We start from the raw sequence: 27,327 nt of genomic DNA on the forward strand, positions 1-27,327 counted from the left end.
GTAGGTAGATAAGAAATCTAAGTCACAACTGTTAACCAAAAGTGGAAGCCAGAATTAAAACACCAGAGGTATCCATGTGAAAACTAAATCTAGAGCTTAGAAAAATAGTTGTATAAACTAAGGCAAAAATGACAATGTCAAAATATTTGTGGAAAGAAATAAAACTCTAAGTCTATAATATGTCTTCACCAAAAAACAGAAGGCTTATGTGGATTTGACAACAAACAAAATCTTAGTAACTGGAGAATAATGTGAAAAGAGAAATGTCTAAATGTTTACTGAGTAGAAAGCAGACTTAGGTTTTATAAAATCCACCACACATGAAAATGCGTTGTACCCTCAACTCTAACTGAAATGAGGACAAAGCCACACAGGCCCCTGCAGAGGTGTCCCACACACAAGCACTGGAGCTGCTCTAGGCATTGCTTTCCATCTGTTTGCTTGGGAGAAGTTGTAATAAACCTTTCCCCCACCAAGCGCAGACCCTCAGGCCTTGCCTCATCATCTGGGGGACTGCGTCCTGCATCTGTGACAGTCACTTCCGGGACACATCTCCTGGCATGGTTCCTCAGGGACAGCCGCAGAATCAACTCCTCAGAGTGATCTGCAGCATCTGTAAACACACTGATTGCTATTTTTGGGATATTGGGATATGAAATCTATATGTATTGATTCTCAGGCATTTTTATCATATAAAACAACATTTGTTTCAATATCCTCGTATATGAGCCCTTCCTCGAGCAAAATGTTAAGTTTCAGAGACCAAAATAGAATGGAGATTTGGCCGGGCGTGGTAGCTCATGTCTGTAATCCCAGCACTTTGGGAGGCCGAGATGGGCAGATTACTTGAGCTCAGGAATTCGAGACCAGCTCGGGCAACATGGTGAAATCCCATCTCTACAAAAAAAATACAAAAATTAGCCTGCTCTTCATACGGTGAACAACTGGAGGACTGCTAAGCCTCAGTCTGGGGCCAAGCTGAGCACATGACAGAGAGTGCCTCTGTCCAGAGTGTCCCCAGAGGGCACCCTCCCATGGCACGCACAGCACCTAGCCCACCTGCATCTGCATCTCCGTAATTGGCCTGCACGGCTTGGTTGAGAAGTAAATGCATGCAGAGCTCCGCCTCCGTTGTATTCTTGCCAGAAATGTTCAGCCTAAGTCAGCAGTGAGAAACGGAACACCCAGGCTGTGATAGCCTCTGCAGGGCAACTGGCCTTCAAAACATCAGTGTCGGGAGAGAAAGAAAAGCAGACCCAGGCAGGAACATGCCTCGAGAGGTGTGGATGCTGGTAAGCCTGACAGGAGGGCTGTGGTCACGTGGGACATGTTCTTGTTGGGAGACAGACCACAAAGGATCCAGGGGTAAACAATCGTGACTGTAACAACTTTAAAATGTGTGGAGATAGACAGACAGGTAGAACATATACATGCGGCAAAATATTAACAACTGGTGAGTTTACCATTCGCTCTACTGCTCTTTCAACATTTTCAATAATTGAAATTTTTCACGATAAGAAATTGGAAAAAAGAGCCAGGCATGGTGGCTCATGCCTGTAATCCCAGCACTTTGGGAGGCTGAGGCGGGCAGATCACTTGGGGTCAGGAGTTCGAGACTAGCCTGGCCAACATGGTGAAACCCCCTCTGTGCTAAAATACAAAAATTAGCCAGGCATGGCGGCACATACCTATAATCTCAGCTACACGGGAGGCTGAGACATGAGAATTGCTTGAACCTGGGAGGTGGAGATTGCAGTGAGCCGAGATCACACCACTACGCTACAGCCTGGGTGACAGAGGGAGACTCTGTCTCAAAAGAATATATAAATAAAGAAATTGGAGAAAAGAAAATTGACACTGCCCATAGCCAGTTTGTTTGGAGAATCACACTGAATTCAACCTGTCTTCTCAACATTAAGAACATGACGTGAGAAGAGTAGGGTAGAGCAGCCCTGTGTTCTGTCTGGGTCCTTGCGCTTGCTGGGGCCAGGCCAGAGGTGCCAGCCCTCCTGGCCACAGGTGCAGCACACTGGGCCACCCCACAGCCTGCAGCCTGCTCCCAGGAGCCCGTGCATCCCTCCACACTCTTCCTATGGGATTCCACATATGTCACCAATGCCATTTGTTACTCTGAGTTAAAGTTGTTTTTTCAAATGCTGCCTCCCTCACTAGTCAATTTTGAACCATCAACAGTGCCAGCTGATTAACAGATTAAAACTCTAAATGTCCTTTTTTTTTTTTTTTTTTTTTTTTTTTTTTTTTTTTTTTTTTTTTTTTTTTTTTTTTTTTTTTTTTTTTTTTTTTTTTTTTTTTTTTTTGAGATGGAGTCTCGCTCTCGTTGCCCAGGCTGGAGTGCAGTGGCACAATCTTGGCTCACTGCAACCTCTGCCTCCTAGATTCAAGTGATTCTGTTGCCTCAGCCTCCCAAGTAGCTGGGATTACAGGTGCCCGCCACAAAGCCCGGCTAATTTTTGCATTTTTAGTAGAGATGGGGTTTCACCATGTTGGCCAGGCTGATCTCAAACTCCTGACATCAGGTAATCTGCCCGCCTCAGCCTCCCAAAGTGCTGAGATTACAGGTGTGAGCCACTGTGCCCAGCCAACTCTGAATGTCTTTAGCCATATGTACATGCATAGCCAGTAATATTTTTCTATTACATTATAAAGCATACAGCACACCCATTAGGGTGGCCACTATTAAAAAAAATGTACAAGCGTTGGCAAGAAAACTTCCAAGCAAGAAAACCCTCGTTCTTGCTGGTGGGATGTAAACTGGTGCAGCTATTATGAAAATGGCATGGACTTTCCTAAACAGTTAAACACAGAGTTACTGTGTGACCCAGCAATTCCACTCTGGGTATATGCCCCAGAGAACTGAAAGCAGGACCTTGAAGAGATACCTGTACGCCTGTCTTCAGGGCAGCACTGTTCACAATAGCTGAAATGTGGAAGCAACCCAAGTGTCCACCAAGAGATGGATCAACACATGCAGTCCACCCATCCCATGGAGTAGGATTCAGCCTTCAAAACGAAGGAAATTCTGTTACAGGCTACAATGTGGATGCACTCTGAAGACACGATGCTGAGTTCAGACAGAAAAGGACAAACACTGTATGATTCCACTTACTTAGGTCGCTGGAGAAGTGCATTCCAATCTGCAGAGACAGACAGTACAGTGGTGGGTGCCAGGGGCTGGGGGAGGGGGAATGGGGAGTTAGCATTTCACAGGGGCAGAGTTTCAGTCTGAGAAGATGAAAATGTTCTGGAGATGGATGCTGGTGATGGCCACACAACAATATGAAGGTGCTTCATGCCACCGAACTGTACACTTAAAAATGGGTAAAATGGGAACTGTTATGTATATTTTAACATAATTTTTAAAACATGTTTTTAAGTATATAGAAATGTTGACTGGGTGCAGTGCTCACACCTATAATCCCAGTACTTTGGGAGGCTGAGGCGGCGGATCACCTGAGGTCAGGAGTTCGAGACCAGCCTGGGCAACATGGTGAAACCCCATCTCTACTAAATACAAAAAATTTAGCCGGGTATGGTGGCTCGTGCCTGTAATCCCAGCTACTCAGGAGGCTGACGCAGGAGAACTGCTTGAACCCAGGAGGCGGAGGTTTCAGTGAACTGAGATTGCACCCTGCACTCCAGCCTGGGCAATAGAGCAGGATTCCATCAAAAAGAAAGAAAGAAAGATAGGAATAGAGGAGAGGAGAGGAGAGGGGAGGGGAGGGGAGAGGAGGGGAGAGGAGAGAGATAACTGAGTTGCAGTTTCCAGGAACTTCTTTGTATTCTGAAATCTAAAATCATTGTTTTTTGCTACTCATCCCCTAGAATATGTTTAAAGAACAAAATCAACTCCCTATAGCAAGAAAATAATGTAGAAAATCTGTTTGTTTAAAAGCAGACAAAGGGGGAAAAAAAAGAGAAACGTCCAAAGAGGCCACAATCGTACAGAAGCAATGAAAAATGCAAATATATCAGAAAAGCAAATGCAAATGAAAAACATTCCAGCAGAAAAGTTAACAGAACTAATGATCAGAGACAAACACTTTTTAATTTCAGTAACAGTAGGGAAAAATAACAGCATCCATGCATTAAAACTAAGAGCCTTCACAAAGACGTCTCAAGATGTATTTTGAACAACAGAGGACAGGCTCTTGGGACACCTCTGGGTCCTGCCTCAGAACATCGAGTCCTCAAATCCGAGTGAGGAAAGTCTGGGGAGCTGCATTGTGGAGCCATCAGAAAGTACCTGGGGCGGCTGCTGCTGGGCTGGAAAAGCCGCAGAAGTCCTCGGCGATAGCTGGGTTGCTATGGCAACAGGAGTCCCAGGCTGCCCGTGCTTTCTGGCCACAACCTTTACCTGAGAGGGAATATTCAAACAGAAGGGAGGAAGAAGGGAAAATAATGTTTTTGTTTTTGTTTTTTGAGGCGGAGTCTCGCTCTGTCGCCCAGGCTAGAGTGCAATGGGCGCGATCTCGGCTCACTGCAAGCTCCACCTCCTGGGTTCACGCCATTCTCCTGCCTCAGCCTCCCGAGTAGCTGGGACTACAGGCGTGTGTCACCTCGCTCGGCTAATTTTTTGTATTTTCAGTAGAGACGGGGTTTCACCGTGTTAGCCAGGATTGTCTCGATCTCCTGACCTCATGATCCACCCGCCTCGGCCTCCCAAAGTGCTGGGATTACAGGCGTGAGCCACCGCGCCCGGCCGGAAAATAATGTTTAAGCTTTGCAAAGTTGATCACCACCTGCACATCCCATGCAGCTGGCGGCCTCAGCCGCTAATAGAGGGGCACGGAGACACTTGGCTCGCTGATGCAATTTAAGGCCTCATAGGGCTGGAAAGAACAAATCTGGCCCTAGGCACTGAAGCTTTGTTTGAAGCCCAGTTTAAACCTCAATCTGTGGCTGGCAGGTAGCCACGGTCAGGCTACACAGGCCGTGTCCACACAGCTTCACGCAGGAGCCCAGTGGCAGTGTCAGAGGGTGGCCGACCCCTCACGGCAGGGGCTGCAGATGCCTGAGGAGGCCACGGTGGGGCACGGGGAAGAATGACAAAAAACACTCCCACTGAAAATGTGTCATTTCTTAAAAACACACTTTGATAAAACAGAAAGACAAGTTAATCTGCATCTCCATAATGACAGCTTCTTAGAGTAAGCAAACCAAAGAATCTTTCCAGATACATTAACTGCTTCACGTCCAGGCTATTCAAATGGGAATACCCTTGAAATTAAATGAACTCAAAGTCAAACGGCACTTTACAGCTTAAAATCATAGAGAGAAATACAAGAAAATAGAAACTGGTTCTTACTTCTGGCTGACAGGTCTAAAACAAAAAAAGGAAAAGGAAAAGAAACTGGTTCTTCTGGCTAAATATGTCCAGAAGGCTAAATATAAACAAGCACATATAATCATAGATAATCAAAACCAAACCTTAATTATTTGTCAGTACCCTGGAATAAATTAACACTTTAAAAATAATAAATCAGATAGTAAATCTTATGTTTTGTATATGTTACCACAATTAAATGTTTTCTTTCTTTCTTTTTTTTTTTTTTTTGATGGAGTCTCACCCTGTGGCCCAGGCTGGAGTGCAGTGGCGCGATCTCGGCTCACTGCAAGCTCTGCCTCCCGGGTTCACACCATTCTCCTGCCTCAGCCTCCCAAGTAGCCGGGACTACAGGCGCCCGCCACCACGCCCGGCTAATTTTTTGTATTTTTAGTAGAGACGGGGTTTCACCATGTTAGCCAAGATGGTCTCGATCTCCTGACCTCGTGATCCGCCTGCCTCGGCCTCCCAAAGTGCTGGGATTACAGGCGTGAGCCACCGCGCCCGGCCCACAATTAAATGTTTTAAAGAAATCAAATAGCGGCTGGGCATGGTGGCTCACGCCTGTAATCTCAACGCTTTGTGAGGCCGAGGCAGGTGGATCACGAGGTCAGCACCAATTCCTCAAGTAAAAAACCCATAGGCAAATGTACCTAATTAGTTTAAATAATTTGGATGAATTCAATACTTACTAACCCCCAAATATTTTATAGCTCTAATGAAGTTTGGTAACAGGGATCATGTTACAGAGTCGACCTAAATACACAACAAGCAGCTGGAATGTGAGCAATATTACACAGAGGAAAATATTCACAAAAAACCCAAATGTTAGTCAACTTCCTATATTTTCCTATAAAATGATGATAAAACATAGATTCCTAAGATGCCAGTCAGGTTCTATAAAAACTTATTTCTATCATTTAGAAGTAAACTTTAATACAATGATTAACTTACTCTTCATGTGACTATCAAAGCTGTCAGACTGCTTATCTGCAGTATTTCTTAACTGAATGCCATCATGACCTTTCTAAGGAGACCTTCAGCTGATCCCATAAGACCTGCAGGCTGCGGTACCTCAGCTGTGGCTTCAAGACGCTTCCATGAAGATATTCTCCTCAACCTATGAATACCTTACAGGCAAGTTTCCTAGTTTCCACACATAGTAAATGTTTAAAATAACTGCTTTCTAATTTTATGGCATTATAGGGATAGGGCAGTTCATATGAAGTTAATTTTATAAATTTTATTGAGGATCCCCTTGGGGGTCAATTTACAAACAGTCTCCATGTATACTCTAAAAAATTATTCTTTGTTGAAAGTTTTTACACACACATACATATACATGTGTGTTATACACTTAAACAGGCTAATTTGTATTGTTAATTTGAATAGTTCACATTCTTCACTTATAATTATTTTATTTATTTATTGTCTTCTAAGAAAAAAGCTAGTAACTCCTCATATAATTGTGGATTTAAAAACTGCTCCCTAGGAGGCCAAGGTGGATAGATCACAAGGTCAGGAGTTCGAGACCAGCCTGGCCAACATGGTGAAACCCCGTCTCTACTAAAAATACAAAAAATTAGCCGGGCGTGCTGGCGGGTGCCTGTAATCCCAGCTACTTGGGAGGCTGAAGCAGGAGAATTGCTTGAACCAGGGAGGTGGAGGTTGCAGTGAGCCGAGATCATGCCACTGCACTCCAGCCGGGGCGACAGTGCGAGACTCCGTCTCAAAAGCAAAAAACAAAACAAAACAAAAAAACTGCTCCCTTGAAATTCTATAAATAGGTCACACATGGTGGCTCATGCCTGTAATCCCAGCACTTTGGGAAGCTGAGGCGGGCTGATCACTTGAGGCCAGGAGTTCAAGACCAGCCTGGCCAATATGGTGAAACCCTGTCTCTACTAAAAATACAAAAACATTAGCCGGGCGTGGTGGCACATGCCTGTAATCCTAGCTACTCAGGAGGCTGAGGCATGAGAATTGCTTGAATCTGGGAGGCGTAGGTTGCAGTGAGCTGAGATCGCACCACTGCACTCCAGCCTGGGCGACAGAGCAAGACTTTGTCACAAAAAAAAAAAAGAAAGAAAGAAAGAAAGAAAATGAAATTCTATAAATTTTTGCTCTGTATATTCTGAGTCTAAGTTAGAGCTGTAACTTGTTCAGAAACTCTTGACATTGAGATGTGTGTTCAGGAACCTTGGAACCTTGGCTTTGAGCCCAGCCAGCCCTGACTGCAGGTGGCTGGCAAGGGTGGATTCTGGGGTTCTCATCTTGCACGGCACAACCATTTAGGAGCAGGCAAATGTGGTGGCATTCCAAGAAAGGTGCCAGGACGCTGCCGCCATGAGCACCTGCCACAGAAGTGCCTGACTGAACACCACTGGAGTTTCCGTGCTGCTGGGGGTTCAGCCATGTGCCGGGATCCCTAGAACCACCCTCTGTAAACGTGGGGAGCCTCTGAGAGACTTTAAACCACTACTCACAGCCACAGTGTGTTTTAAAAGTGAACTGCCTAGAACGCATGCTCTGAGATGGTAAGCTCTGCGTTGCACCTGCATGTCTAAGATGGTAAGCTCTGCGTTGCACCTGCACGCAGCGTAAGCCCTGAGCTCTGCTTCCCATGACAAGAACCAAAACAGAGAACTGTTACCTCATCATTAATGACTTCAAAGTGCTCCTCCTCCTCCTCTTCAATGTCCAAATCATTCTGCCTAAGATATGCTTGTAATAGGGTATAATGTTTCTTCTTGAAAGCTAAGAAATCCATCATATTCCCTTGAAAGTGTTGCAAGAAAAACAGTTCAATCAAATACTCCTTGAAGACCTCCTTCAGAGCCTGCATCTCCTGGTAATGATAGTCCAGGCACTGCTTCCTCATCTGTGCCATCTCCGGAGAGGCTGGGGGAATCTCCTCTAACTTCCTGGGAGCCTTCTTCATTCCCATGTTCCCCACAGACGTGAGTGGGAGGCTGGAAAGGCCTGGGGGCACGGCAGTCCTGGAAGGGCTGGTGGGCGGGGGTGGGGAGGTCATCCCAAACCCCGCTGCGCCCCCAGCCCCGGGGAGCAGCACGCCGGGCGTCTTCTCGAAGCCCAGGGACCGGGGCAGCGGCGGCCCCTGCAGCACCTGCTGCTGCTGAACCAGCTGGCCCTGGATGATGCTGCTGATCTGTGGTGGCAAGTTAGCCGTGGTGATGTGGCTTGGGCTGGCCAGGGGCTGCAGGCCGGCCCCACCCACGGCTGCAGGGCTCTGGGGTCCCAGGTGGTGGATGGTGCCCCCTGACTGTGTGTGGGGCTGGGAGGGTCTCCGCTCTCGGACTGTGATGGGCGTACCCGGGTGCTGGAGCTGAACCTGGGCTCCCTGGGCGATCTGGGTGAGTCCTGACCCATCCTGAAACACAAAGTGTCCACCACTGGATGGGCTCAAGCTGATCCGCCTCACCAGCACGCTGGCATCCACGAAGCCCCCCGTAGGGCTGCTGCTGCAGAGGCCCAGCCCAGGGCCAGGGGCACCTGCACGCACATTCTGCAGGGCCTGCCCTGGCCCAGGGCTGGGCTGTGTGGGGCTCTGGGTCTGGACCTGCTGGGACATGGGGACGTGACCTGAATGCACCACGGAGACCTGTGCTCAAACTGCCACAGCTGAGCGCCGCCAAACTGGAAGCCTGGAGAGGTGGGACTGGGGAGCGGCAGTGGGGCCAGCGTGACCTGTGGGCTTCCCTCAAGCCCAGGGCCCACGCCCTGCAGGTCAACATTCATGTTCTGCCCACCCGCGGGGCCCCTCTCACCATCAGCTGCTGCAGTTGGTGGCTGGGGGATGGCAGCGTGAGGGGCGGGGATGGCTGGGAGCATGCTGGTTGCTCCTCGCCCGCACCAGGGCAGGCCCCAGGCCACTGGACATGGCGCTGGCTGCTCTGAGAGCTGCTGATGCGCTGCATGACTGCGTCTTCAGGCAATGCTCCCTAAACAAATGCAGAAAAGTTCGAGTTGAGTGAGGTGAGCTCCTTGCCCGGGCACCTTTCGGAGCCTGCACAGGTGTCTGGAAAGGTAGCTCAGGAGGGGCCAATGCGGGCCCAGCAAACCCCAGGCACGAGACTGCTACCCAGGGCAAAAAAGGCTCAGATCAGAATATCTGCTCAGCGAGAGATGTTCCGCGAGCTTCCCTGCCTCACACTTTTCTTGAACTGAAGTATTAATACCTGCCTAATCCAAGTCTACTGCAAGGGGCTGAAAGTGTTGGCAATGAAGAGCATGGGAGGGGGGAGAAGGGAGAGAAGCACAGCACAGCAGGGCATCCCCAGTGGGTGGCAGACGGTGGCTCAGGGTCACAAAGGTTCTCTACGCCCCTTACATGATCTCATTTAGTTTTCACAGTTATGCCATGGGGTCACTCCTATTGATAGCCCATTTACACAGAGAGACACTGAGACAGCGAGCAATGAGCTCCCTGGGCTGTAGGGTCCAGCCCTACGGGGCTTAGCGGGTGTTCTCCCCGTGTGCGGAGACAAGAGATGGTAATAAATAAAGACACAAGACAAAAAAAGAGAAAGCAGCTGGGCCCGGGGGACCACTACCATCAAGACTTGGAGACCGGTAGTGGCCCCGAACGGCTGGGCGCGTTGATATTTATTGCATACAAGACAAGGGGGCAGGGTAAGGAGGGTGAGGCGTCCAAGTGATTGACAAGGTGAAGCAAGTCACGTGATCATGGGACAGGGGGGCCTTCCCTTTTAGGCAGCCGAAGCAGAGGGAGAAGGCAGCAAACGTCTGCATTTTCTTCTCGGCACTTATAAGAAGGATCAAAGACTTTAAGACTTCCACTATTTCTTCCACTGCTATCTGCTATGAACTCCAAAGAGGAACCAGGAATATGGGAGATACATGAAAGAGGACAAGGAGTGTGACCATTGAAACACCACAGGGAGGGGTTTAGGCCTCTGGATGACTGTGGCCAGGCCTGGATAATATCCAGCCCCCCACAAGAAGCTGGTGGAGCAGAGTGTTCCCTGACTCCTCCAAGGAAAGGAGACTCCCTTTCACGGTCTGCTAAGTAACAGGTGCCTTCCCAGGCACTGGCATTACCACTTGACCAAGGAGCCCTCAAGCAGCCCTTACGTGGGCATGACAGAGGGCTCACCTCTTGCCTTCTAGGTCACATCTCACAATGTCCCTTCAGCACCTGACCCTATACCCGCAGGCTATTCCTAGGTTATATTAGTAATGCAACAAAGAGTAATATTAAAAGCTAATGATTAATAATGTTTATAATAATGATTGATAATTGTCCATGATCATCTCTATATCTAATTCGTACTACGACTACTCTTATTCTAACTATTTTCTTTATTATACTGAAACAGTTTGTGCCTTCAGTCTCTTGCCTCGGCACCTAGGTAATCTTTCGCCCACATCGGGCCAAGCTACGAAGTGGTGGAGCCATCGTCCGGCTCCAGGACACGGGCTCCGAGGCCCATGGGCCTCACTATAGGCCAACACCGTGGACAGGTCCTGAGCCTGCCCCTGAGTCTGGGACTTGGACACTACCAACCCCAGTGCCACGGATTGCATCCTGCATGAAGACTGAACGCTTGATTGGCGGTTTTCAGCATTTAATTTGTCCTGAAGGACTCAGTGCATACTGCCTGGTAGAAAAAGGCAAAGGGAATCTGTTTCAGAAGTAGTCATTCCAGAGACAGGCTGGAAACGTGGGCACAGAGTGGACCTGAGGCACTGCAGGTGTGGCCTGACCCCGGCAGGGAGGAGAGTCCAGCTCCCACCTTCCTACCCTGGCAGTAGACCCCAACTGCCACGTTTCTTAATGAAGGACAATGAAGGACATGTATTATAGACAAATGCATTTTATGGACAGCTTAGACCTGATGTCTTTTCCATCATCACCACCGTAGAAATTCAAGGAAAACATTCAAAAAGCTGCAAAGATACCACCCACTACAGAAGCCGCCTCTCCTAACGCCTGACGCTCAGGGACACGGCGGACAGTGCTTATGTGAAAACAGTGCAAGCTCACATCCAGCACGAGGTGTGGCGAGCCAGGCAGGCACGAAGTGACGCTTACCAGCAAAACCATTATAAAGAGTGCTTGATAAACACACTGTTTATGTTTGATTTTAAATGGAAAAATTCAAGATCCAAAATTATGTAATTTTAAAGATGTAATAAAAAGACTCAAAATGTGTCCGCAGGTGGTGGTCTGTGGGTTAGGTGGATTATAATGATTTTTTCCCTTTTTATACTTTTTTGTGCTTTCTAGATGTTCTATAGTTACTATGTGGTATTTTTATATCCACACAGAAAAAAAGGCATCTTTATAAAAAGTGCTTTTCCTGGCCAGGCACAGTGGCTCACGCCTGTAATCCCAGCACTTTGGGAGGCCGAGGCAGGCGGATCATGAGGTCAAGAGATCGAGACCATCTGGCCAACATGGTGAAACCCCGTCTGTACTAAAAATACAAAAATTAGCTGGCATGGTGGCAGGTACCTGGAGTCCCAGCTACTCGGGAGGCTGAGGCAGGAGAATCACTTGAACCCGGGAGGTGGAGGTTGCAGGGAACCGAGATCACACCACTGCACTCCAGCCTGGCAACAGAGCAAGACTCTGTCTCAAAAAAAAAAAAAAAAGTGCTTTTGCTTACTAGTAAACTCTTCTTCCAGGTGTGCAAAGTTTGCACATGAGGGACTGTAATCTAGTAAAATAATAATTAGAAGATGCATAGAAGATACAAGGCAAAAATTTATGTGTACATTATTTCTAACTCAGAACACCTTTTCCTATGGAAATGCAATGACTATAGTCTCTTTCTAAGATAAGATAGATCAGTGGCTCTGTACTTCGGAAGACTGTGCCCACAGGGGACATCAGGCAATGTCTGGAGGCATTTTTGGTTGTCACGACTGATAAGGGTAGGAGCACTACTGGCATCTGGTGGGTAGAGGCCTGGAGGTCTCTAACCATCCTACAACACACAGCACGGCCCCACCATGAGGAATCTTCTGGCCCCAAATGTGAACCACCTGAGGCTGAGAACCCAAGACAGAGGAGGTGGCCCTGTGGGGCTGACCGGCCACACCATCTGCACCGTGTGTCCAGGGCTGAGTGAGAGCATCTCCTTGCAGTCAGGCCACCCAAGCACACAAGGATGCAGCCTGGCCCTCAGTGGCAGCCAGACTGACCCCTGCTCTTCAACTTGTTGACCGGGAGGGGGCCACTGACACTCCTGAGAATCTGGTGAAAGCTGTGGACTGTTCTTACCAAACACACCTCACAGCCACAAGCTTTACATGTTTACACAAAAGGGACTCCAGCAAGGGAATGAGGCCAAGGGAGCTAGTGACTCCTCATGGGGCAGAAGGGCAGCTGGAGCCCCCATGAGAAAGCCCAGCCTGGGCAGGCCGGCCAGCAGGACCAATGGTGGGCAAGAGTCCTAAGTGGACCACAGAAGGTCTGGGGTTAGCAGGCAGTGCCTGGGCTCTGGGGAGGCCAGATGAGGGGAACAGCGAGTCGGAGTGCACAGGACAAGCACAGGCTTGTACCTGGAAGGAGGGGGCAGTCCTCTTCCATGACTGCTCCCTGTGACAGGACTCCCACCACAGCAACGCTCGGAAAGAGGACAGTGCACACGTCCCCTTCCCACAGCCCTAGTCAGAGCCTCCCCCCAGCCCTGATCACAACACAAAGGGCTGGCAGTGTCTCCGTGCCTGTGTGCCCTAGGCACACACACAGTCGTCTCCAGACACCGCCTTGGCCGCTGGTAGAGTCTACGCGAGGGCAGTTAACACATGGCCGAACTGGAACTCTCCGCCCCACCACAGGTTTCTGCGGTCTCCATGCAGCAGACATCCTTGGGAGCCCCCAGGCTGCTGGGCAGGGCTTCCTCCTCAGTTCAGATGCTCCTCCACAGATGGTGCTTTTCCTGAGGTGGAGTGCAGCAGAGGACCCTTCCTGTCACCCTACACTGACGCAGGCCTGAAACCAGAAAAGGGGCTCAGAATACTCCGGGGGCACAACAGAGCTGCAGCAGGGAGAAGGAAGAGAGGAGCCCTCCCCGGGCCATGCAGGCAGGCCAGCAATACTCAGTATGTGTGCTGGAGGCGGCAAAGGCCAACCAGCAGTTCATCCATATTCGTTGTATTAGAGTGAACTTAGTGTATTAGAGTGAATCCCAGCACTTTGGGAGGCTGAAGCAGGTGGATCACTTGAGGTCGGGAGTTTGAGACCAGCCTGGCCAACATGGCGAAACCCCATCTCTACTAAAAATACAAAAATTAGCCAGGCGTCGTGGCACATGCCTGTAATCCCAGCTACTTGGGAGGCTGAGGCAGGAGAATTGCTTGAACCCCTGGGAGGCGGAGGTTGTAGTGAACTGAGATCAGGCCACTGCACTCCAGCCTGAGTGACAGAGCAAGACTCTGGTCTAAAAAAAAAAAAAAAAGACAAAATATTTTTCCAAATGTACAAAACTGAAAGAATCTACCACCAGCAGATGTGCAGTACAAGAAATGAAGGACATACTTTAGGAATAAGGAAAACAGATCCAAGGTGAATATCTGGTTCTATACAGTAAACTTGGGAAGAAGAAAAATTCCTCGACCTGATAAAGAATCTCAGTGGCTACAACAGCTAATATGATACTCGATGGTAAAAGCCTGAAAGATTTCCCTCTAAGACAGAAATGAGGAACGGATGTAATATGGTTTGGATCTGTGTCCCCACCAAACCTCATGTCGAATTGTAATCCCCAGTGTTGCAGGAAGGGTCGGATGGGAGGTGACTGGATCATGGGGGCAGTTTCTCATAGTGTTACACCATCCCCCTTGGTTGCAACAGTGAGTTCTCATGAGATCTGGTCATTTAAAAGTGTGTATCACCAGCCAGGCATGGTGGCTCATGCCTGTAATCCCAGCAGTTTGGGAGGCCGAGGCGAGTGGATCACTTGAGGTCAGGAGTTAGAGACCAGCCTGGCCAACTTGGCAAAACCCCGTCTCTACTAAAAATAAAAAATTAGCCAGGCGTGGTGGTACACACCTGTAATCCCAGCTACCCAGGAGGCTGAGGCAGGAGAATCACTTGAACCTGGGAGAGGCAGAGGTTGTAGTGAGCCAATATCACATCACTGCACTCCAGCCTGGGTGACAGAGTGAGACTCTGTCTAAAAGAAAAAAGTGTGCATCACCTCCCCTTCTCTCTCTTACTCCTGCTCCGGCCATGTCAAGTGTTCACTCCCCCTTTGCCTTCTGCCGGGATTGTAAGTTGCTGAGGCCTCCCCAGAAGCCGAGCAGATGCCAGCATCATGCTTCCTGTACAGCCTGCAGAACCGTGAGCCAATTAAACCTGTTTTCTTTATAAATTACCCAGTCTCACGTATTTCTTTATAGCGGTGTGAGAACGAACTAATACAGGATGTCCTCTCTCAGTACTTGTACTTAGCATGGAGATTCCAGCAGCACAGTCAGTCAAGAAAAATAAATAAAACACATACAGATTGTAAGGGAAAAAGATTAAAGCCCTTCATTCTCAGGCAAAATAATCATCTATAAGAAAATCCTGCCAGGCACAGTAGCTCACGCCTGCAATCCCAGCACTTTGGGAGGCCAAGGCAGAAGGATCACTTGAACCAAGGAATTCAAGACCAGCCCGGGAAACACAGTAAGACCCCATCTCTACAAAAATAAAAAAATTAGCTGGGGGTGGTGGTAGACACCTGTAGTCCCAGCTACTTGGGAGGCTGTAGTGGGAGGATCAGTTGAGCCCAGGAGATAGAGGTTGCAGCGAGCTATAATTGTGCCCCTGTACTTTAGCCTGGGAGACAGAGTAAGACCCTGTCTCAAAAAAAAAGTATTTCAAAAAATATAAAATACTCAAGAATAAATCTGATAGATGTGCAAGACCTGTACACCAAAACCACAAAACGCTGCAGAGAGAAAATTTTAAAGACATTAATAATGTTCATGAATCAGAAGACTCAGTATTGTTAATATGCCAGTTCTCCCAAAATTGATCTAAAAATTGAATGTAATGTCAATCAAAACCCCAAGAGGCTTTTAACAGAAATTGAGAAGCAGATTTTAAAGTTCATAAGGAAATGCAAAGAACCTAGAAGAGCCAAAATTATGAAAAAGACAAAAAGATTTTGATTTCCTGACTTTAACATGTATTATAAAGCCATAGCAATTAAGATAGCGTGGAAATCGAACAATCTTACAGAATACCACAAATAGATTCACATATACATGGTTAGTAAATTTTCAACAAAGAGGCAAAGATCATAAAGTGGAGAAAGGATAATGTTTTCAAATATGATGCTGAAACAGTTAGATATGCAACAGACCAAAAAAATTTCAAAATGGATTGTAGACCTAAATGTGAAATCTAAAACCAAAAACTTTCTAGAAGGAAATATAGAAAAAAAATCTTTGTGTGCGATCTTTGTAATTCTGGGTTAGGCAAAGATTTTTCAGATACAATAGCATGATTCATACAAGAAAAAACTGGCAAGTTAGGCTTCATGAAAATTAAAACTTCTGCTCCTGAAAAAGACACTGTTACGATAACCACAGACTAGAAAATATTTTCAAATCACATATCTGACACAGAACTTCTATCTAGAATTCTCCAACTCAGGTTTTTTTTTTTAATTTCACCAGGCAAAAGATGTCAACAGACACTGTCAAAGAAAAATGGATAGAAAATAAGCACATGAAAAGATGCTCAACATCATTAGTGATTAGGAAAATGCAATTAAAACCACAGTGAGATACTCCTACAGGCCTTACTAAGATGGCTAAAGACCGATCATGCCAAGTGCTGGCTGCTAAGGATGTGGAGAAACTGGAACCTTCATATACCACTAGGGGGCATGTAAAATGGTCCACACACTTTGGGAGACGGTTTGGCAATTTCTTAAAAAGGTAAACACTTGCCATATAATCCAGCCATTCCACTCCTAGGTACTTACCCAAGAAAAGAGACAGCATGTGTCCACACAAAGTCTTCTAAGTGCATGTTCTTCCTAGGCTTATGTGTGAGATTCAAAAACTGGAAACAACCCAAATGTCCACTGACAGGTGAATGGATAAAAAAATTATGATCTATCCTTACATGGAATATATTTGGAATATCATTCAGCAATAAAAAGGAATGAACTGGTGATACATGCAAAAAGATGAATGAACCTTTAAAAAAAAGTTAAGTGAAGAAGCCAGACACAAAAGAGGACACTGTTCCTAATTCCACTATAAGGAATTCTAGAAAAGGCAAATTATGTGACAGCAGATCAGCGCTTGCCTGGGGCTGGGCCTGAGGCGGGAAAGATGGCAAAGGGATGCAAGGGCCCTCTAGGGTGAGGAAAACACCCTAAAAGGCTGCTCTGCAACCACGTGGTGAACACTTACTAGGATTCAACAAAGAGTACACTTAAAGTGAGTGAATTTTATGGTAGGTAACTTATACCTAAATGAAGCTATTTTTAAAGTATAGTGGATAAATATGCATTTATATTTTTAGTTGACTATTTTATCTATTTTTTTTTAAAGGCTGGTGCCTGGACTGTTAGAAATACAAAATGCTTGTTCCCTGGTGCCACAAAGAAATAGCACTTGAACATAAATTTAATTTTCTTAGCAAGGCAGTTTTTACTTTCTGCAGAAAGGGTGATCCTCGCAGATGGAACAATGGCGAGAGCACACCTGGACAAGGGAGGGGCAGGAGTTCTTATCCCTGAGGCAGGTAGTCCCTTCTGCTGTGTCATTTCCTCATTGGCTACGGTTGGACCACACAGTCTAAGCTAATTCCAACTGGCTATTTTAAAAAGAGCAGGAGTACGAGCCGGAGTGGCGGGGTGAGTAGTTTGGTGGGAAGGACGGTTAGGTAGAGGTAACTAAAGGTGACTCAAGTCAAAGCAGGTGACCGAGATGAGTCAGGATGGAGCAGGTGACCAGGGGAACAGATGTGAACTACTGATTAGGACTGGCGGGAAAGTTGTTTACTGAAACTAGAGGCAAGGGGATGAAGAGAACCAGCAAGTTAAACTTTAAAATGGAGAATCAAAGAATAAGAAAACAGAACAGACTGACATACTGATTCTTTGAAGAGAAACTTGGAATTCACTATATTTAACATAACTCTTTATTTCTAGGAATCAAGTGTGCTCAGAAGATCAAAGATGCAATGGAGAGTCTGAAGCTATGATTCTGTCTCACTGTTAGAACAGGATTAGTAGGGAGAATGAGACAAACAGAATATAAACCAACTGAAGTATAAAAAGAGATTTTTCCTGAAGAGAAAGGCTGAATAAAATTTTTTAAAAGATAGGTTGGATAGAAAAAGAAAAACAAAGCCAGGTGAGGTGGCTCATGCCTGTAATCCCAGCACTCTGGAAGGCCGAGGTGGGCAGATCACCTGAGGTCGGAAGTTCGAGACCAGCCTGACCAACACGGAGAAACCCCGTCTCTATTAAAAATACAAAACATTAGCCAGGTGTGGTGGCACATGCCTGTAATCCCAGCTACTCAGGAGGCTGAGGCAGAAGAATCACTTGAACCCGGGAGGTGATGGTTGCGGTGAGCCAAGATTGCACCACTGCACTCCAGCCTGGGCAACAAGAACAAAACTCCATCTCAAAAAAAAAAAAAAAAAAAAAAAAAGACAAATGTTGGGAATTAAAATATATAGCCATAGTTATAGAACAGATTACAATAGTTAGGAGGCAATGCTTAACTCCATGGTGATTACCTGGAATATCTACAAAAAAAAAAAAAAATCACTTTCCTACTAAACATAAACTAAAAAAATTGCCCCAAGGAGGACAGAAAAGTGACCAAAAACCACCAAAAAGAAATCAGGCCGGGCGCGGTGGCTCACACCTGTAATCCCAGCACTTTGGGAGGCCGAGGCGGGCGGATCACGAGGTCAGGAGATCAAGACCAGCCTGACTAACACGGTGAAACCCCGTCTCTACTAAAAATACAAAAAATTAGCTGGGCGTGGTGGCGGGCGCCTGTAGTCCCAGCTACTCGGGAGGCTGAGGCAGGAGAATGGTGTGAACCCGGGAGGCGGAGCTTGCAGTGAGCTGAGATCGTGCCACTGCACTCCAGCCTGGGCAACAGAGCGAGACTCCATTTCAAAAAAAAAAAAAAAAATCTAAAAGAAAATTAAATATCTATTGTTTTAAAAGACTCTAAGAGACAATGGAATTTTACTTAACGGAGCTCTATTTAACCTTTAAAGCTCAAGTAATTCCTATGCTATTTAAGTATTTCAAGTTTATGGAAAAAATAGAAATCTCTCTAATTCACTTTACAAAATTAGCATTTAATACCCAAACCTGACAGATAGTACAAAAAGGCAATAAACTTATAAGAATTTTGCATATGTGTGGTATAAAAATTATTTTTAAAAATTCATAAGTAGATCCGAGCATACACTCAAAGAAAAACACGCTGTCAAAGGGGAGGCAGTCCAGTAATTCAGGGGGTGGGCCAGTATCAGGAAACCTACAAGCTTTACCATCATTTTAAAGCTAAAAGCCACTAAATGAAAAAATGATACAAAATTTAGCAGTTCTTCCGAATAATAATTCAAAGTAAAACACATATCAAAGGAAACAAATTGAACATAATGTTCTAAAAACTAGCTCCCAAAACTCACCAGCAATAATCATATTAAATGTTGATATGCAGAAACTAATTCCATTAAATCAAGAACACAAGGATGCAAATGTCACCATTTCTATGTAGCACTTCAACAGAGGTTTTAGCAGTTAAAAAGAAACATGAACTGAGTAATGAGGGAAGGGAATACAATTTGTTATTATTATTTACACATATATTTTTTAGAGATGGGGTCTCACTCTGTTGCCCAGGCTGAAGTACAGTGGCACAATCTTGGCTCACTGCACCCCTGACCTCACAGGCTCCAGTGATCCTCCCACCTCAGCCTCCCAAGTAGCTGGGACTACAGGCACGAGCCACCACACCCAGCTAATTTTTTAATTTTTTGTAGAGACAGGGTTTCGTCGTGTTGCCCAGGCTGGTCTCAAACTCCTGGGCTCAAGTGATCCTCCTGCCTCAGCCTCCCAAAGTGCTGGGGTTACAGGCATGAGCCACCGCACCTGTCCTGATATTATATTTATTTGTATATGATATAATTGTATGCCTACGATACCCACGAGACCAAAACTTGTAAGAATAACAATTCGGCCAGGCACAATGGCTCACACCAGTAATCTCAGCACTTTGGGAGGCTGAGGTGGGTAGACTGCCTGAGGTCAAGAGTTTGAGACCGGCCTGGCCAACATGGTGAAACCCCGTCTCTACTAAAAATACAAAAAATTAGCCAGGTGTGGTGGCAAGTGCCTGTAATCCCAGCTACTCTGGAGGCTGAGGCAGGAGAATTGCTTGAACCTGCGAGGCGGAGGTTGCAGTGAGCAGATATTGCACCATTGCACTCCATCCTGGGTGACAGAGTGAGACTCGGCCTTAAAAAAAAAAAAAATAACAATTTTGTTGAGGTGCCTGCAATCAAGATAAATACAGAAAAATCAACAGGCTTTTTTTTTTTATGTCAGCAATAGACAACTGAAATGGAAATTTTAAGATGTCCCATTCAAAGGCCACAAAAACTATAAAATACCAGTGTACATTTACCAAGTACATTTACCAAGTACATTACCAGGAAGTACATTTACCAAGAAGAGAAATAAACTATATAATGTTATTAAAGGACATTAAAAAATACATGAATAAGGCCGGGTGCGTTGGCTCACACCTGTAATCCTAGCACTTTGGGAGGCCAAGGCGGGCGATCACCTGAGGTTGGGAGTTCGAGACCAGCCTGACCAACATGGAGAAACCCCCATCTCTACTAAAAAAAAAAAAAAAATTAGCCAACCGTGGTGGCGCATACCTGTAATCCCAGCTACTCAGGAGGCTGAGGCAGGAGAATCGCTTGAACCTGGGAGACGGAGGTTGCGGTGAGCCGAAATTGCAGCACTGCACTCCAGCCTGGGCAATAAAAGCAAAACTCCATCTCAAAAAAACACGAATAAAATGAAGCAACATAGCATGCTCCAGAATAAGATTCACTATCATAAAATGTCATGCCTTCACAACTGAACATATACATGTAATGCAATTCCAAAGAGGATTACAATGAGTTTGGGTTTTGTTTTGCTTTAGAAATAAGAAAAAAATTAGCTGAAAGCTCAATGAAGTGCTATGTTTTTAAAGAGACAATGCTTTTTTGAAAAACATTAAGAATACAGACAAAATAAAAGAAAAACAAAATAGTAGAATTCCTGACATAGGAAAATAGTCATACTTATTCTAGAGCTTCTGTAATAAAAAAGCAATGTAGGTATATACAGCTATTGTGTAGCCATAAAAATTGAAAGTTTAAACTAAAAAAAAGTAGCATGCTCTTAGCCTCGCAAAGTACTAGGATTACAGGTGTGAGCCACCATGCCCAGCCTGAAATAATCTTTATTTGCAAATCATATAATTCTATGCCTACAAAATCCGAGATGAAAACTTATAAGAATACTTTGAATTTGGTGAAGTGTCTGTAATCAAGATAAACATACAAAAACCAACAGATTTTTATGGAAAAAAGAAAAAGAGGAAAGAAAAAGGAAAAAGATTAAAAATGTATAGATACTTTCATGGTAGTGGCATTGGGAGAAAATATTTGCAAACCATACATTTAAAAAGGGGCTAATATCCAAAATATATAAGGAACTGAAACCACTCAATAGCATGAAAACAACCTAATTTAAAAATGGGCAAAAGACCTAAATAGACATATCTCAAAAGAAGATATACAAATAGCCAAGAAATACATGAAAAAAGGCTCATCATCACTAACCATCAGGGAGATGCAAATCAAAACACAATGAGCTTATCACCTCACAACTGCTAGGATAGCGATTACCAAAAAGACAAAAGACAGTTAAACGTTGGCGAGGATATGGAGCAAAGGGACCTTTGTGCACTCTTGGTAAGAATGTAATTAGTACAGCCATTATGGAAAACAGTACAAAGCTTCCTCAAAAAAATAAAAATAGAATGAAGATATGATCCAGCAATCCCACTTCTGGGTGCACAGCCAAAGGAAACAAAATCAGGATGTTGAATAGTTATCTGTACTCACATGTTGATGGCAGCATTATTCACAGTAGCCTAAGTACCTACCATCAGAAGAATGATTTTAAAAAGTGTCGTATATATACAACACAAAAGAATAGTATACAGCCATTAAAAAATAAGGAAATTCTGTCATTTGCAAGGACATGGAAGAGCCTGGAGGACACTGCTAAGTAAAATAAGGCAGGCGCAGAAAGATAAATACCACATGATCTCACTTATACGTGGAATCTAAAAAGGTTGAACTCATAGGAACAGAGAGAACAGTGGTTAATGGGGCCGGGGGGTGGGGGAACAAGGAAAGGGGGATATTGATCAAAGGGAACAATTTCAACTAGATAGAAAGAATAAGTTTTAGTGATCTATTGCAGAGGATGATAATTATAATAAATAACAATGCATTGTATATTTCAAAATTTCTGAAAGAGTAGATTTTAAATGTTTTCACCACATAAAAATGGCATGTGAGGTGATGGGTTTGTTAATGAGCACAGTTTCATCATTCTGTAATATAAACACATTAAGACATCACGTTGTTCTTCATGAATATATAATATATACAACAACTATTTATCAATTAAAAATTAAGGCCAGGCATGGTGGCTCACGCCTGTAGTCCCAGCACTTTGGGAGGCTGAGGCGGGCAGATCCCTTGAGGCCAGGAGTTCAAGACCAGCCTGGGCAACAGGGCAAAACCCTGTCTCTACTAAAAATACAAAAATTAGCTGTGCACTTGTGGTCCCAGCTACTCAGGAGGCTGAGGTGGGAGAATTGCTTGAGCCCGGGAGATCAAGGTTGCAGTGAGCCAAGACTGTGTCACTGCACTCCAGCCTGGGTGACAGAGTGAGACTCTGTTTCAAAAAACTTTCCTTTAAAATTTTTAAATTAAAAAAAAAAAGAAATGATAGTGGTAGTAGCATCTAGGGGGGAAAGGTTGTCCCCTACCTTACACCATTTCCATCAGAATAAATAACTAAATGTTATCATGGAAGGAAGAGGAGGCAGGGAGGAAAGGAGGAAAATACTTTATTGGAATAATATTTAGGGGACTATCTCTACAACAGCGAGATGGTGAAACCTTCTTTTTTTTTTTTTTTTTTTTTTTGAGACGGAGTCTCGCTCTGTCGCCCAGGCTAGAGTGCAGTGGCGCAATCTAGGCTCACTGCAAGCTCCGCCTCCCGGGTTCACGCCATTCTCCTGCCTCAGCCTCTCCGAGTAGCTGGGACTACAGGCGCCCGCCACTGCGCCCGGCTAATTTTTTGTATTTTTAGTAGAGACGGGGTTTCACCGTGGTCTCGATCTCCTGACCTCGTGATCCGCCCGCCTCGGCCTCCCAAAGTGCTGGGATTACAAGCGTGAGCCACCGCGCCCGGCCGAAACCTTCTTAATAAGTAATGCAGGAAACCCAGATGCTGTAAAGGAAAAAATACATGACTACTTAAAAGATGTTTTAAACAAGATCAAAAGACAAAAAATAATTAGCAGAAAAATACATGCAATATTTTATGACTTCAAAGGGTAAATATCCCTATTATACAAAGAGCTTGGCTGGTTGCAGTGGCTCACACCTGTAATCGCAGCACTTTGGGAGGCCGGGGCAGCTAGATCACTTGAGGTCAGGAGTTTGAGACCAGCTTGGCCAATATGGTGAAATCCCATCTCTACTAAAAAATACAAAAATTAGCCAGGTGTGGTGGTGCCCGTCTGTAATCCCAGCTACTCTGGAGGCGGAGGCAGGAGAATCACTTGAACCTAGGAGGCAGAGGTTGCAATGAGCCGAGATCACGCCACTGCACTCCAGCCTGGGTGACACAGCAAGACTCCATCTCAAAAAAGAAAAAGAAAAAAAAAAAAAAGAGCTACTATAAAATAGTTAAAAAAAAAAGAAAAGAAAAGAAAAGGAAACCTCTCCAGGAAATGCGGAAGAACACAATGGAAAACTTCCAGAAGAGGCACTGCCAATGGGCCACAGTCCACGAAGTGCAGCATGAGGCGCCAGCAGGACATGGCAGCACCCATTCAACAGGCAGTATGTCAGCCGGGAGCAAAGCGTCCTCCCTTTCATGGCTTCAGGAATGCAAATTGCTATAACTTTGGGAATAGATCTCTCAACAACTAATGAAATTTAAATGTTAAATATGCATACCCTTTGACCCACTAACACCATTTAGTTCCCCTTCGTGGGAATCTAGCCTACAGAAATGAAAGAAAGTGTCAGGACCCATGCATAGGAATGTGTCTCTCAGTACAAACTGTGGCAAAAAAACAGACACAAAATGAAATCCATCAATGGGGAACGGTTGACTAAATATGTTGTATCCTCAGTATGGACTATTATGTAAACATAAAAAGAATAAATTTTTGCCTGTAATCCCAGCACTTTGGGAGACTGAGGCAGGCAGATCACAAGGTCAGGAGATCGAGACCATCCTGGCTGACACTGTGAAACCCCGTCTCTACTAAAAATACAAAAAATTAGCCGGGCGTGGTGGTGGGCGCCTGTAGTCCCAGCTACTGGGGAGGCTGAGGCAGGAGAATGGCGTGAACCCGGGAGATGGAGCTTGCAGTGAGCTGAGATCGCGCCATTGCACTCCAGCCTGGGTGACAGAGTGAGACTCCATCTCAAAAAAAAAAAAAAAAGAATAAATTTTTATTTCCTGACATAAGCAGATGTTGAAGACATATTACTAACTGAAAAGGAAAAAAAGGTGGAGGGCGTAATTACAGCAGAAAAGGACTGAAAATGACTTATTTTTCTGTATTGTTTGAATTCTTATGAGGGTACATTTTGTAACATTAAAAAGCAAATTAAAACTATGGCTCATTCCAAGGTACAAAAAATCACTTTGGCAAATCAAAGTTTTTCAAAGTATCTTCAGACTCAAAGAAGTCAAAAAATAAGCTGGACACAAATAGACACTGTTTGTTCCTGTAGCAGCTGGAATGAAACCACAGTGGAAGAGCCAGTGAAAGAGCGTTTGCTTTTCCTCCTTGGAAGGGCCTCAGCACCTGACTTTGGAGAGAGGCCATGCTTTGCCATTTTTCCTCCACATGGTGGTTGTCACTGGACTCTTAGGGGACCAAGAATCACTTTCCAACATTCTGCTCTCCTCTTCAAAATGGGTCATGCTCCATACTTCTCAGAGTCATCACCCAAAATCATACATTTCAATGCTTTTTCAAATATGTGAATAGGACCCAGCAAATTTGTAAGCATGCCATTATCCTCCAGGCCCTTTATTACACGATCACCAACATTAAAGTCCTAACACTTAACCATTTTGTAGTAGTTATGACAACTGTTATCTTAACAGTTAACAGATCAGATGACAACGTATCCATGGCCAGGTGGGGCGATGTGGACCCAGGAGGACCTAAAATCACGGCCAAGAGACCTCTGCACCACAGGCTCACTCTGTAAGGCCATCTCTCCTTGAGTGTGAGGTACTGTTGAAGGAGGGAGTTTCTACTTGTCTGTACTGTGACTGAACATGAAATACAGACTTCTATAAGTAATATATTTTTTTCGAGATGGAGTTTCGCTCTTGTTGCCCAGGCTGGAGTGCAATGGTGTGATCTCAGCTCACCACAACCTCCACCTCCTGGGTTCAAGCGATTCTCCTGCTTCAACCTCCCAAGTAGCTGGGATTACAGGCAAGCACCACCACACCCGGCTAATTTTTTTTGTATTTTTAGTTTTTTTTTGTATTTTTTGTATTTTTAGGGTTTCTCCATGTTGGTCAGGCTGGTCTCGAACTCCCGACCTCATGTGATCTTCCCGCCTCAGCCTCCCAAAGTGCTGGGATTACAGGCATAAGCCACCACACCCAGCATAAATAATAATTTTAAAAGTGCATTAGTTTAGCAAAAACATGACAGGGATGTCAGTGAAATACCTTTGTGTTACAACTGTCATTTTGTACACCTTGGACAACTCCATTCAACAAACAATTTAGTTTTGAAGTCTCAATAACATAGTTGGAAAAGAAACTGCTGTAGTCTCCCCTTATCCATGGTTTCAGTAACCCTTGGTGAACTGCAGTTCAAAAACATGTGCGTAGAATACAGTAAGATATTTTAGAAGAGAGACATCACTTTCACGTGACTTTTATTACAGTATATTATGACTGTTCTATTTTATTATTAGCTATTATTAATCTCTTCCTGTGCCTAGTTTATGAATTAAACTTTATCGTAGATATGGATGGATGCATAAGAAAACAGTATATATAGTGTTCACTACTATCCTTGATTTCAGGCATCCATTGAGGGTGTTGGACCGTATCCCCTGAAGATAAGGGGGGGTGACTACACGTGGATTGAGAGGTACCCTCATTGCTGCAGAGCTGTGGTAACTTGTCGTGAGCCCCCAACAGCCAGTGGTACTGCCGTCCAATCTGACAGATGGAAACCAACGCCAATCAGCCTGCCTGGAGCAGTACAAATAAGCCTAGGACTCAAACTTTCAGCCAGTTAACTGTAAGTAAACCAACTTTTCGGTAAGGAGGAAATACTCACCCAGCTCTTGGGCAAGATAAGTGTCTTTATTATAAAAGGTGTCAATTCGCAGCGTCTTTACTGTAAAGGTGGTGGTATTATTAGATTCTTCCTCTCCACTAACACAAAACTCCCAGTACCGGAAGGCGCTTGTCAGGAGCAGGACCCGCGGAGGGGTCCGTGGTCAGTTCTGGGGCGGCTGCCGAGCAGGGCAGTGTGTGGAATCAACTTCATTGCTCACGTGCAGCACACCCTAAGCGCACTCCTCTTTCCTGGAGTGCAGACCAGGCCCCGACCTCAGGGATCAGGACACCGGGGCCAAGGGGTCAAGAGGGAGAGGCGGCGTCAGCACCGTAGACAGCGGTCTCGCGAGCCTGGAACCAGGCGGGCGGCAGTGACGGGGGTGGGCACCAGGGGACGGGGTGAAGGGTCATGAGGGGAGGGGCGGTTACCGGGCCAGACGGTCACAGGGATCGTGTCACCGGGGAAGGGCTGGGAGGTCAGGGGGTTTGTGTCACGGGATGGGGGGGAGCGGTCACCAGAAAACGGGGTGATGGGGGAGAGGGGGCGGGGGAGGGAAGGCGGGAAAGGGGCAGTTACCAGGTCGCGGGGGGAGGGTTCGCAGGGGGAGGGGTGGGCGCTCCCGGGGGCAGGGTCACTGAGGGAGGGGTGGGCGTTCACGGGGGATCGTGTGACGGGGAGGGGGTCCCTGAGGGAGGGGTGGGCGTTTGCGGGGGGTCATGTCACGGGGGAGGGTTCACTGAGGGAGGTGGGCGTTCACGGGGATCGTGTCACGGGGAGGGGGTCCCTGAGGGAGGGGTGGGCGTTCGCCCAGCCGGGGTCACCGGGTGATGGGACGGAGAGAGGGGAGCGCGCGGCCGGGGAGCCTCGAGGGTAACCGGCGGGTGTGGGCGGTCGGGGGCCGAGGGTAGGGCCAACCCCTCACGCCCGCCACGGCCCCGGCAGCGGATACGCGGGCCGTCACTCACCGCGGCTGCCGGGCGACGCAGCCAAGGGCTCCCGGCGCGGACGAGCGCTGCGACGGCGGACGGGGCGGCGAAGCCACCACAACCGACCAAACCGGCCGGCCGACGCGGAGCCAGTGCGCAAGCGCAGGAGCCGGCCGGCACTGCGCAGGCGAGGCTCCGACCAATCAGCGCCCAGCGGGCCCGGAGGGATGCGGCGAAGGGGGCGGGGCGGACAGGGCCAGCACTCGGTCCGCGCCGACGCGCGCCTCTGGCTCCGCCCGAAACTAGTTCGTTCATTCATTCGCACGTGGGCACTGAGTTGTATTTGCCCGCCCGCCCGCCGGACACCTGCTGAGCGCTGGT

General features: G+C 46.2%; 1 protein-coding gene across 1 annotated transcript in view; it reads right to left on the minus strand.

Moving 5' to 3' along the window:
* The window catches only part of LOC116477668 (putative EP400-like protein), a 47,971-nt gene extending 20,871 nt beyond the window's left edge, over positions 1 to 27,100 (minus strand). Inside the window, 8 exon segments of the mRNA XM_058425897.1 lie at positions 3,128 to 3,192; positions 4,265 to 4,375; positions 7,998 to 8,935; positions 8,938 to 9,126; positions 9,129 to 9,306; positions 25,396 to 25,535; positions 26,018 to 26,077; positions 26,986 to 27,100. Of these exon segments, the coding sequence (XP_058281880.1) occupies positions 3,128 to 3,192; positions 4,265 to 4,375; positions 7,998 to 8,935; positions 8,938 to 9,126; positions 9,129 to 9,282 (1,457 nt within the window). The 5' untranslated portion in view covers positions 9,283 to 9,306; positions 25,396 to 25,535; positions 26,018 to 26,077; positions 26,986 to 27,100.
* Between the last annotated feature and the right edge of the window lie 227 nt (positions 27,101 to 27,327).

Source organism: Hylobates moloch, unplaced genomic scaffold (genome assembly GCF_009828535.3).
Source record: "Hylobates moloch isolate HMO894 unplaced genomic scaffold, HMol_V3 SCAFFOLD_12, whole genome shotgun sequence".
Taxonomy (NCBI): Eukaryota; Metazoa; Chordata; class Mammalia; order Primates; family Hylobatidae; genus Hylobates; species Hylobates moloch.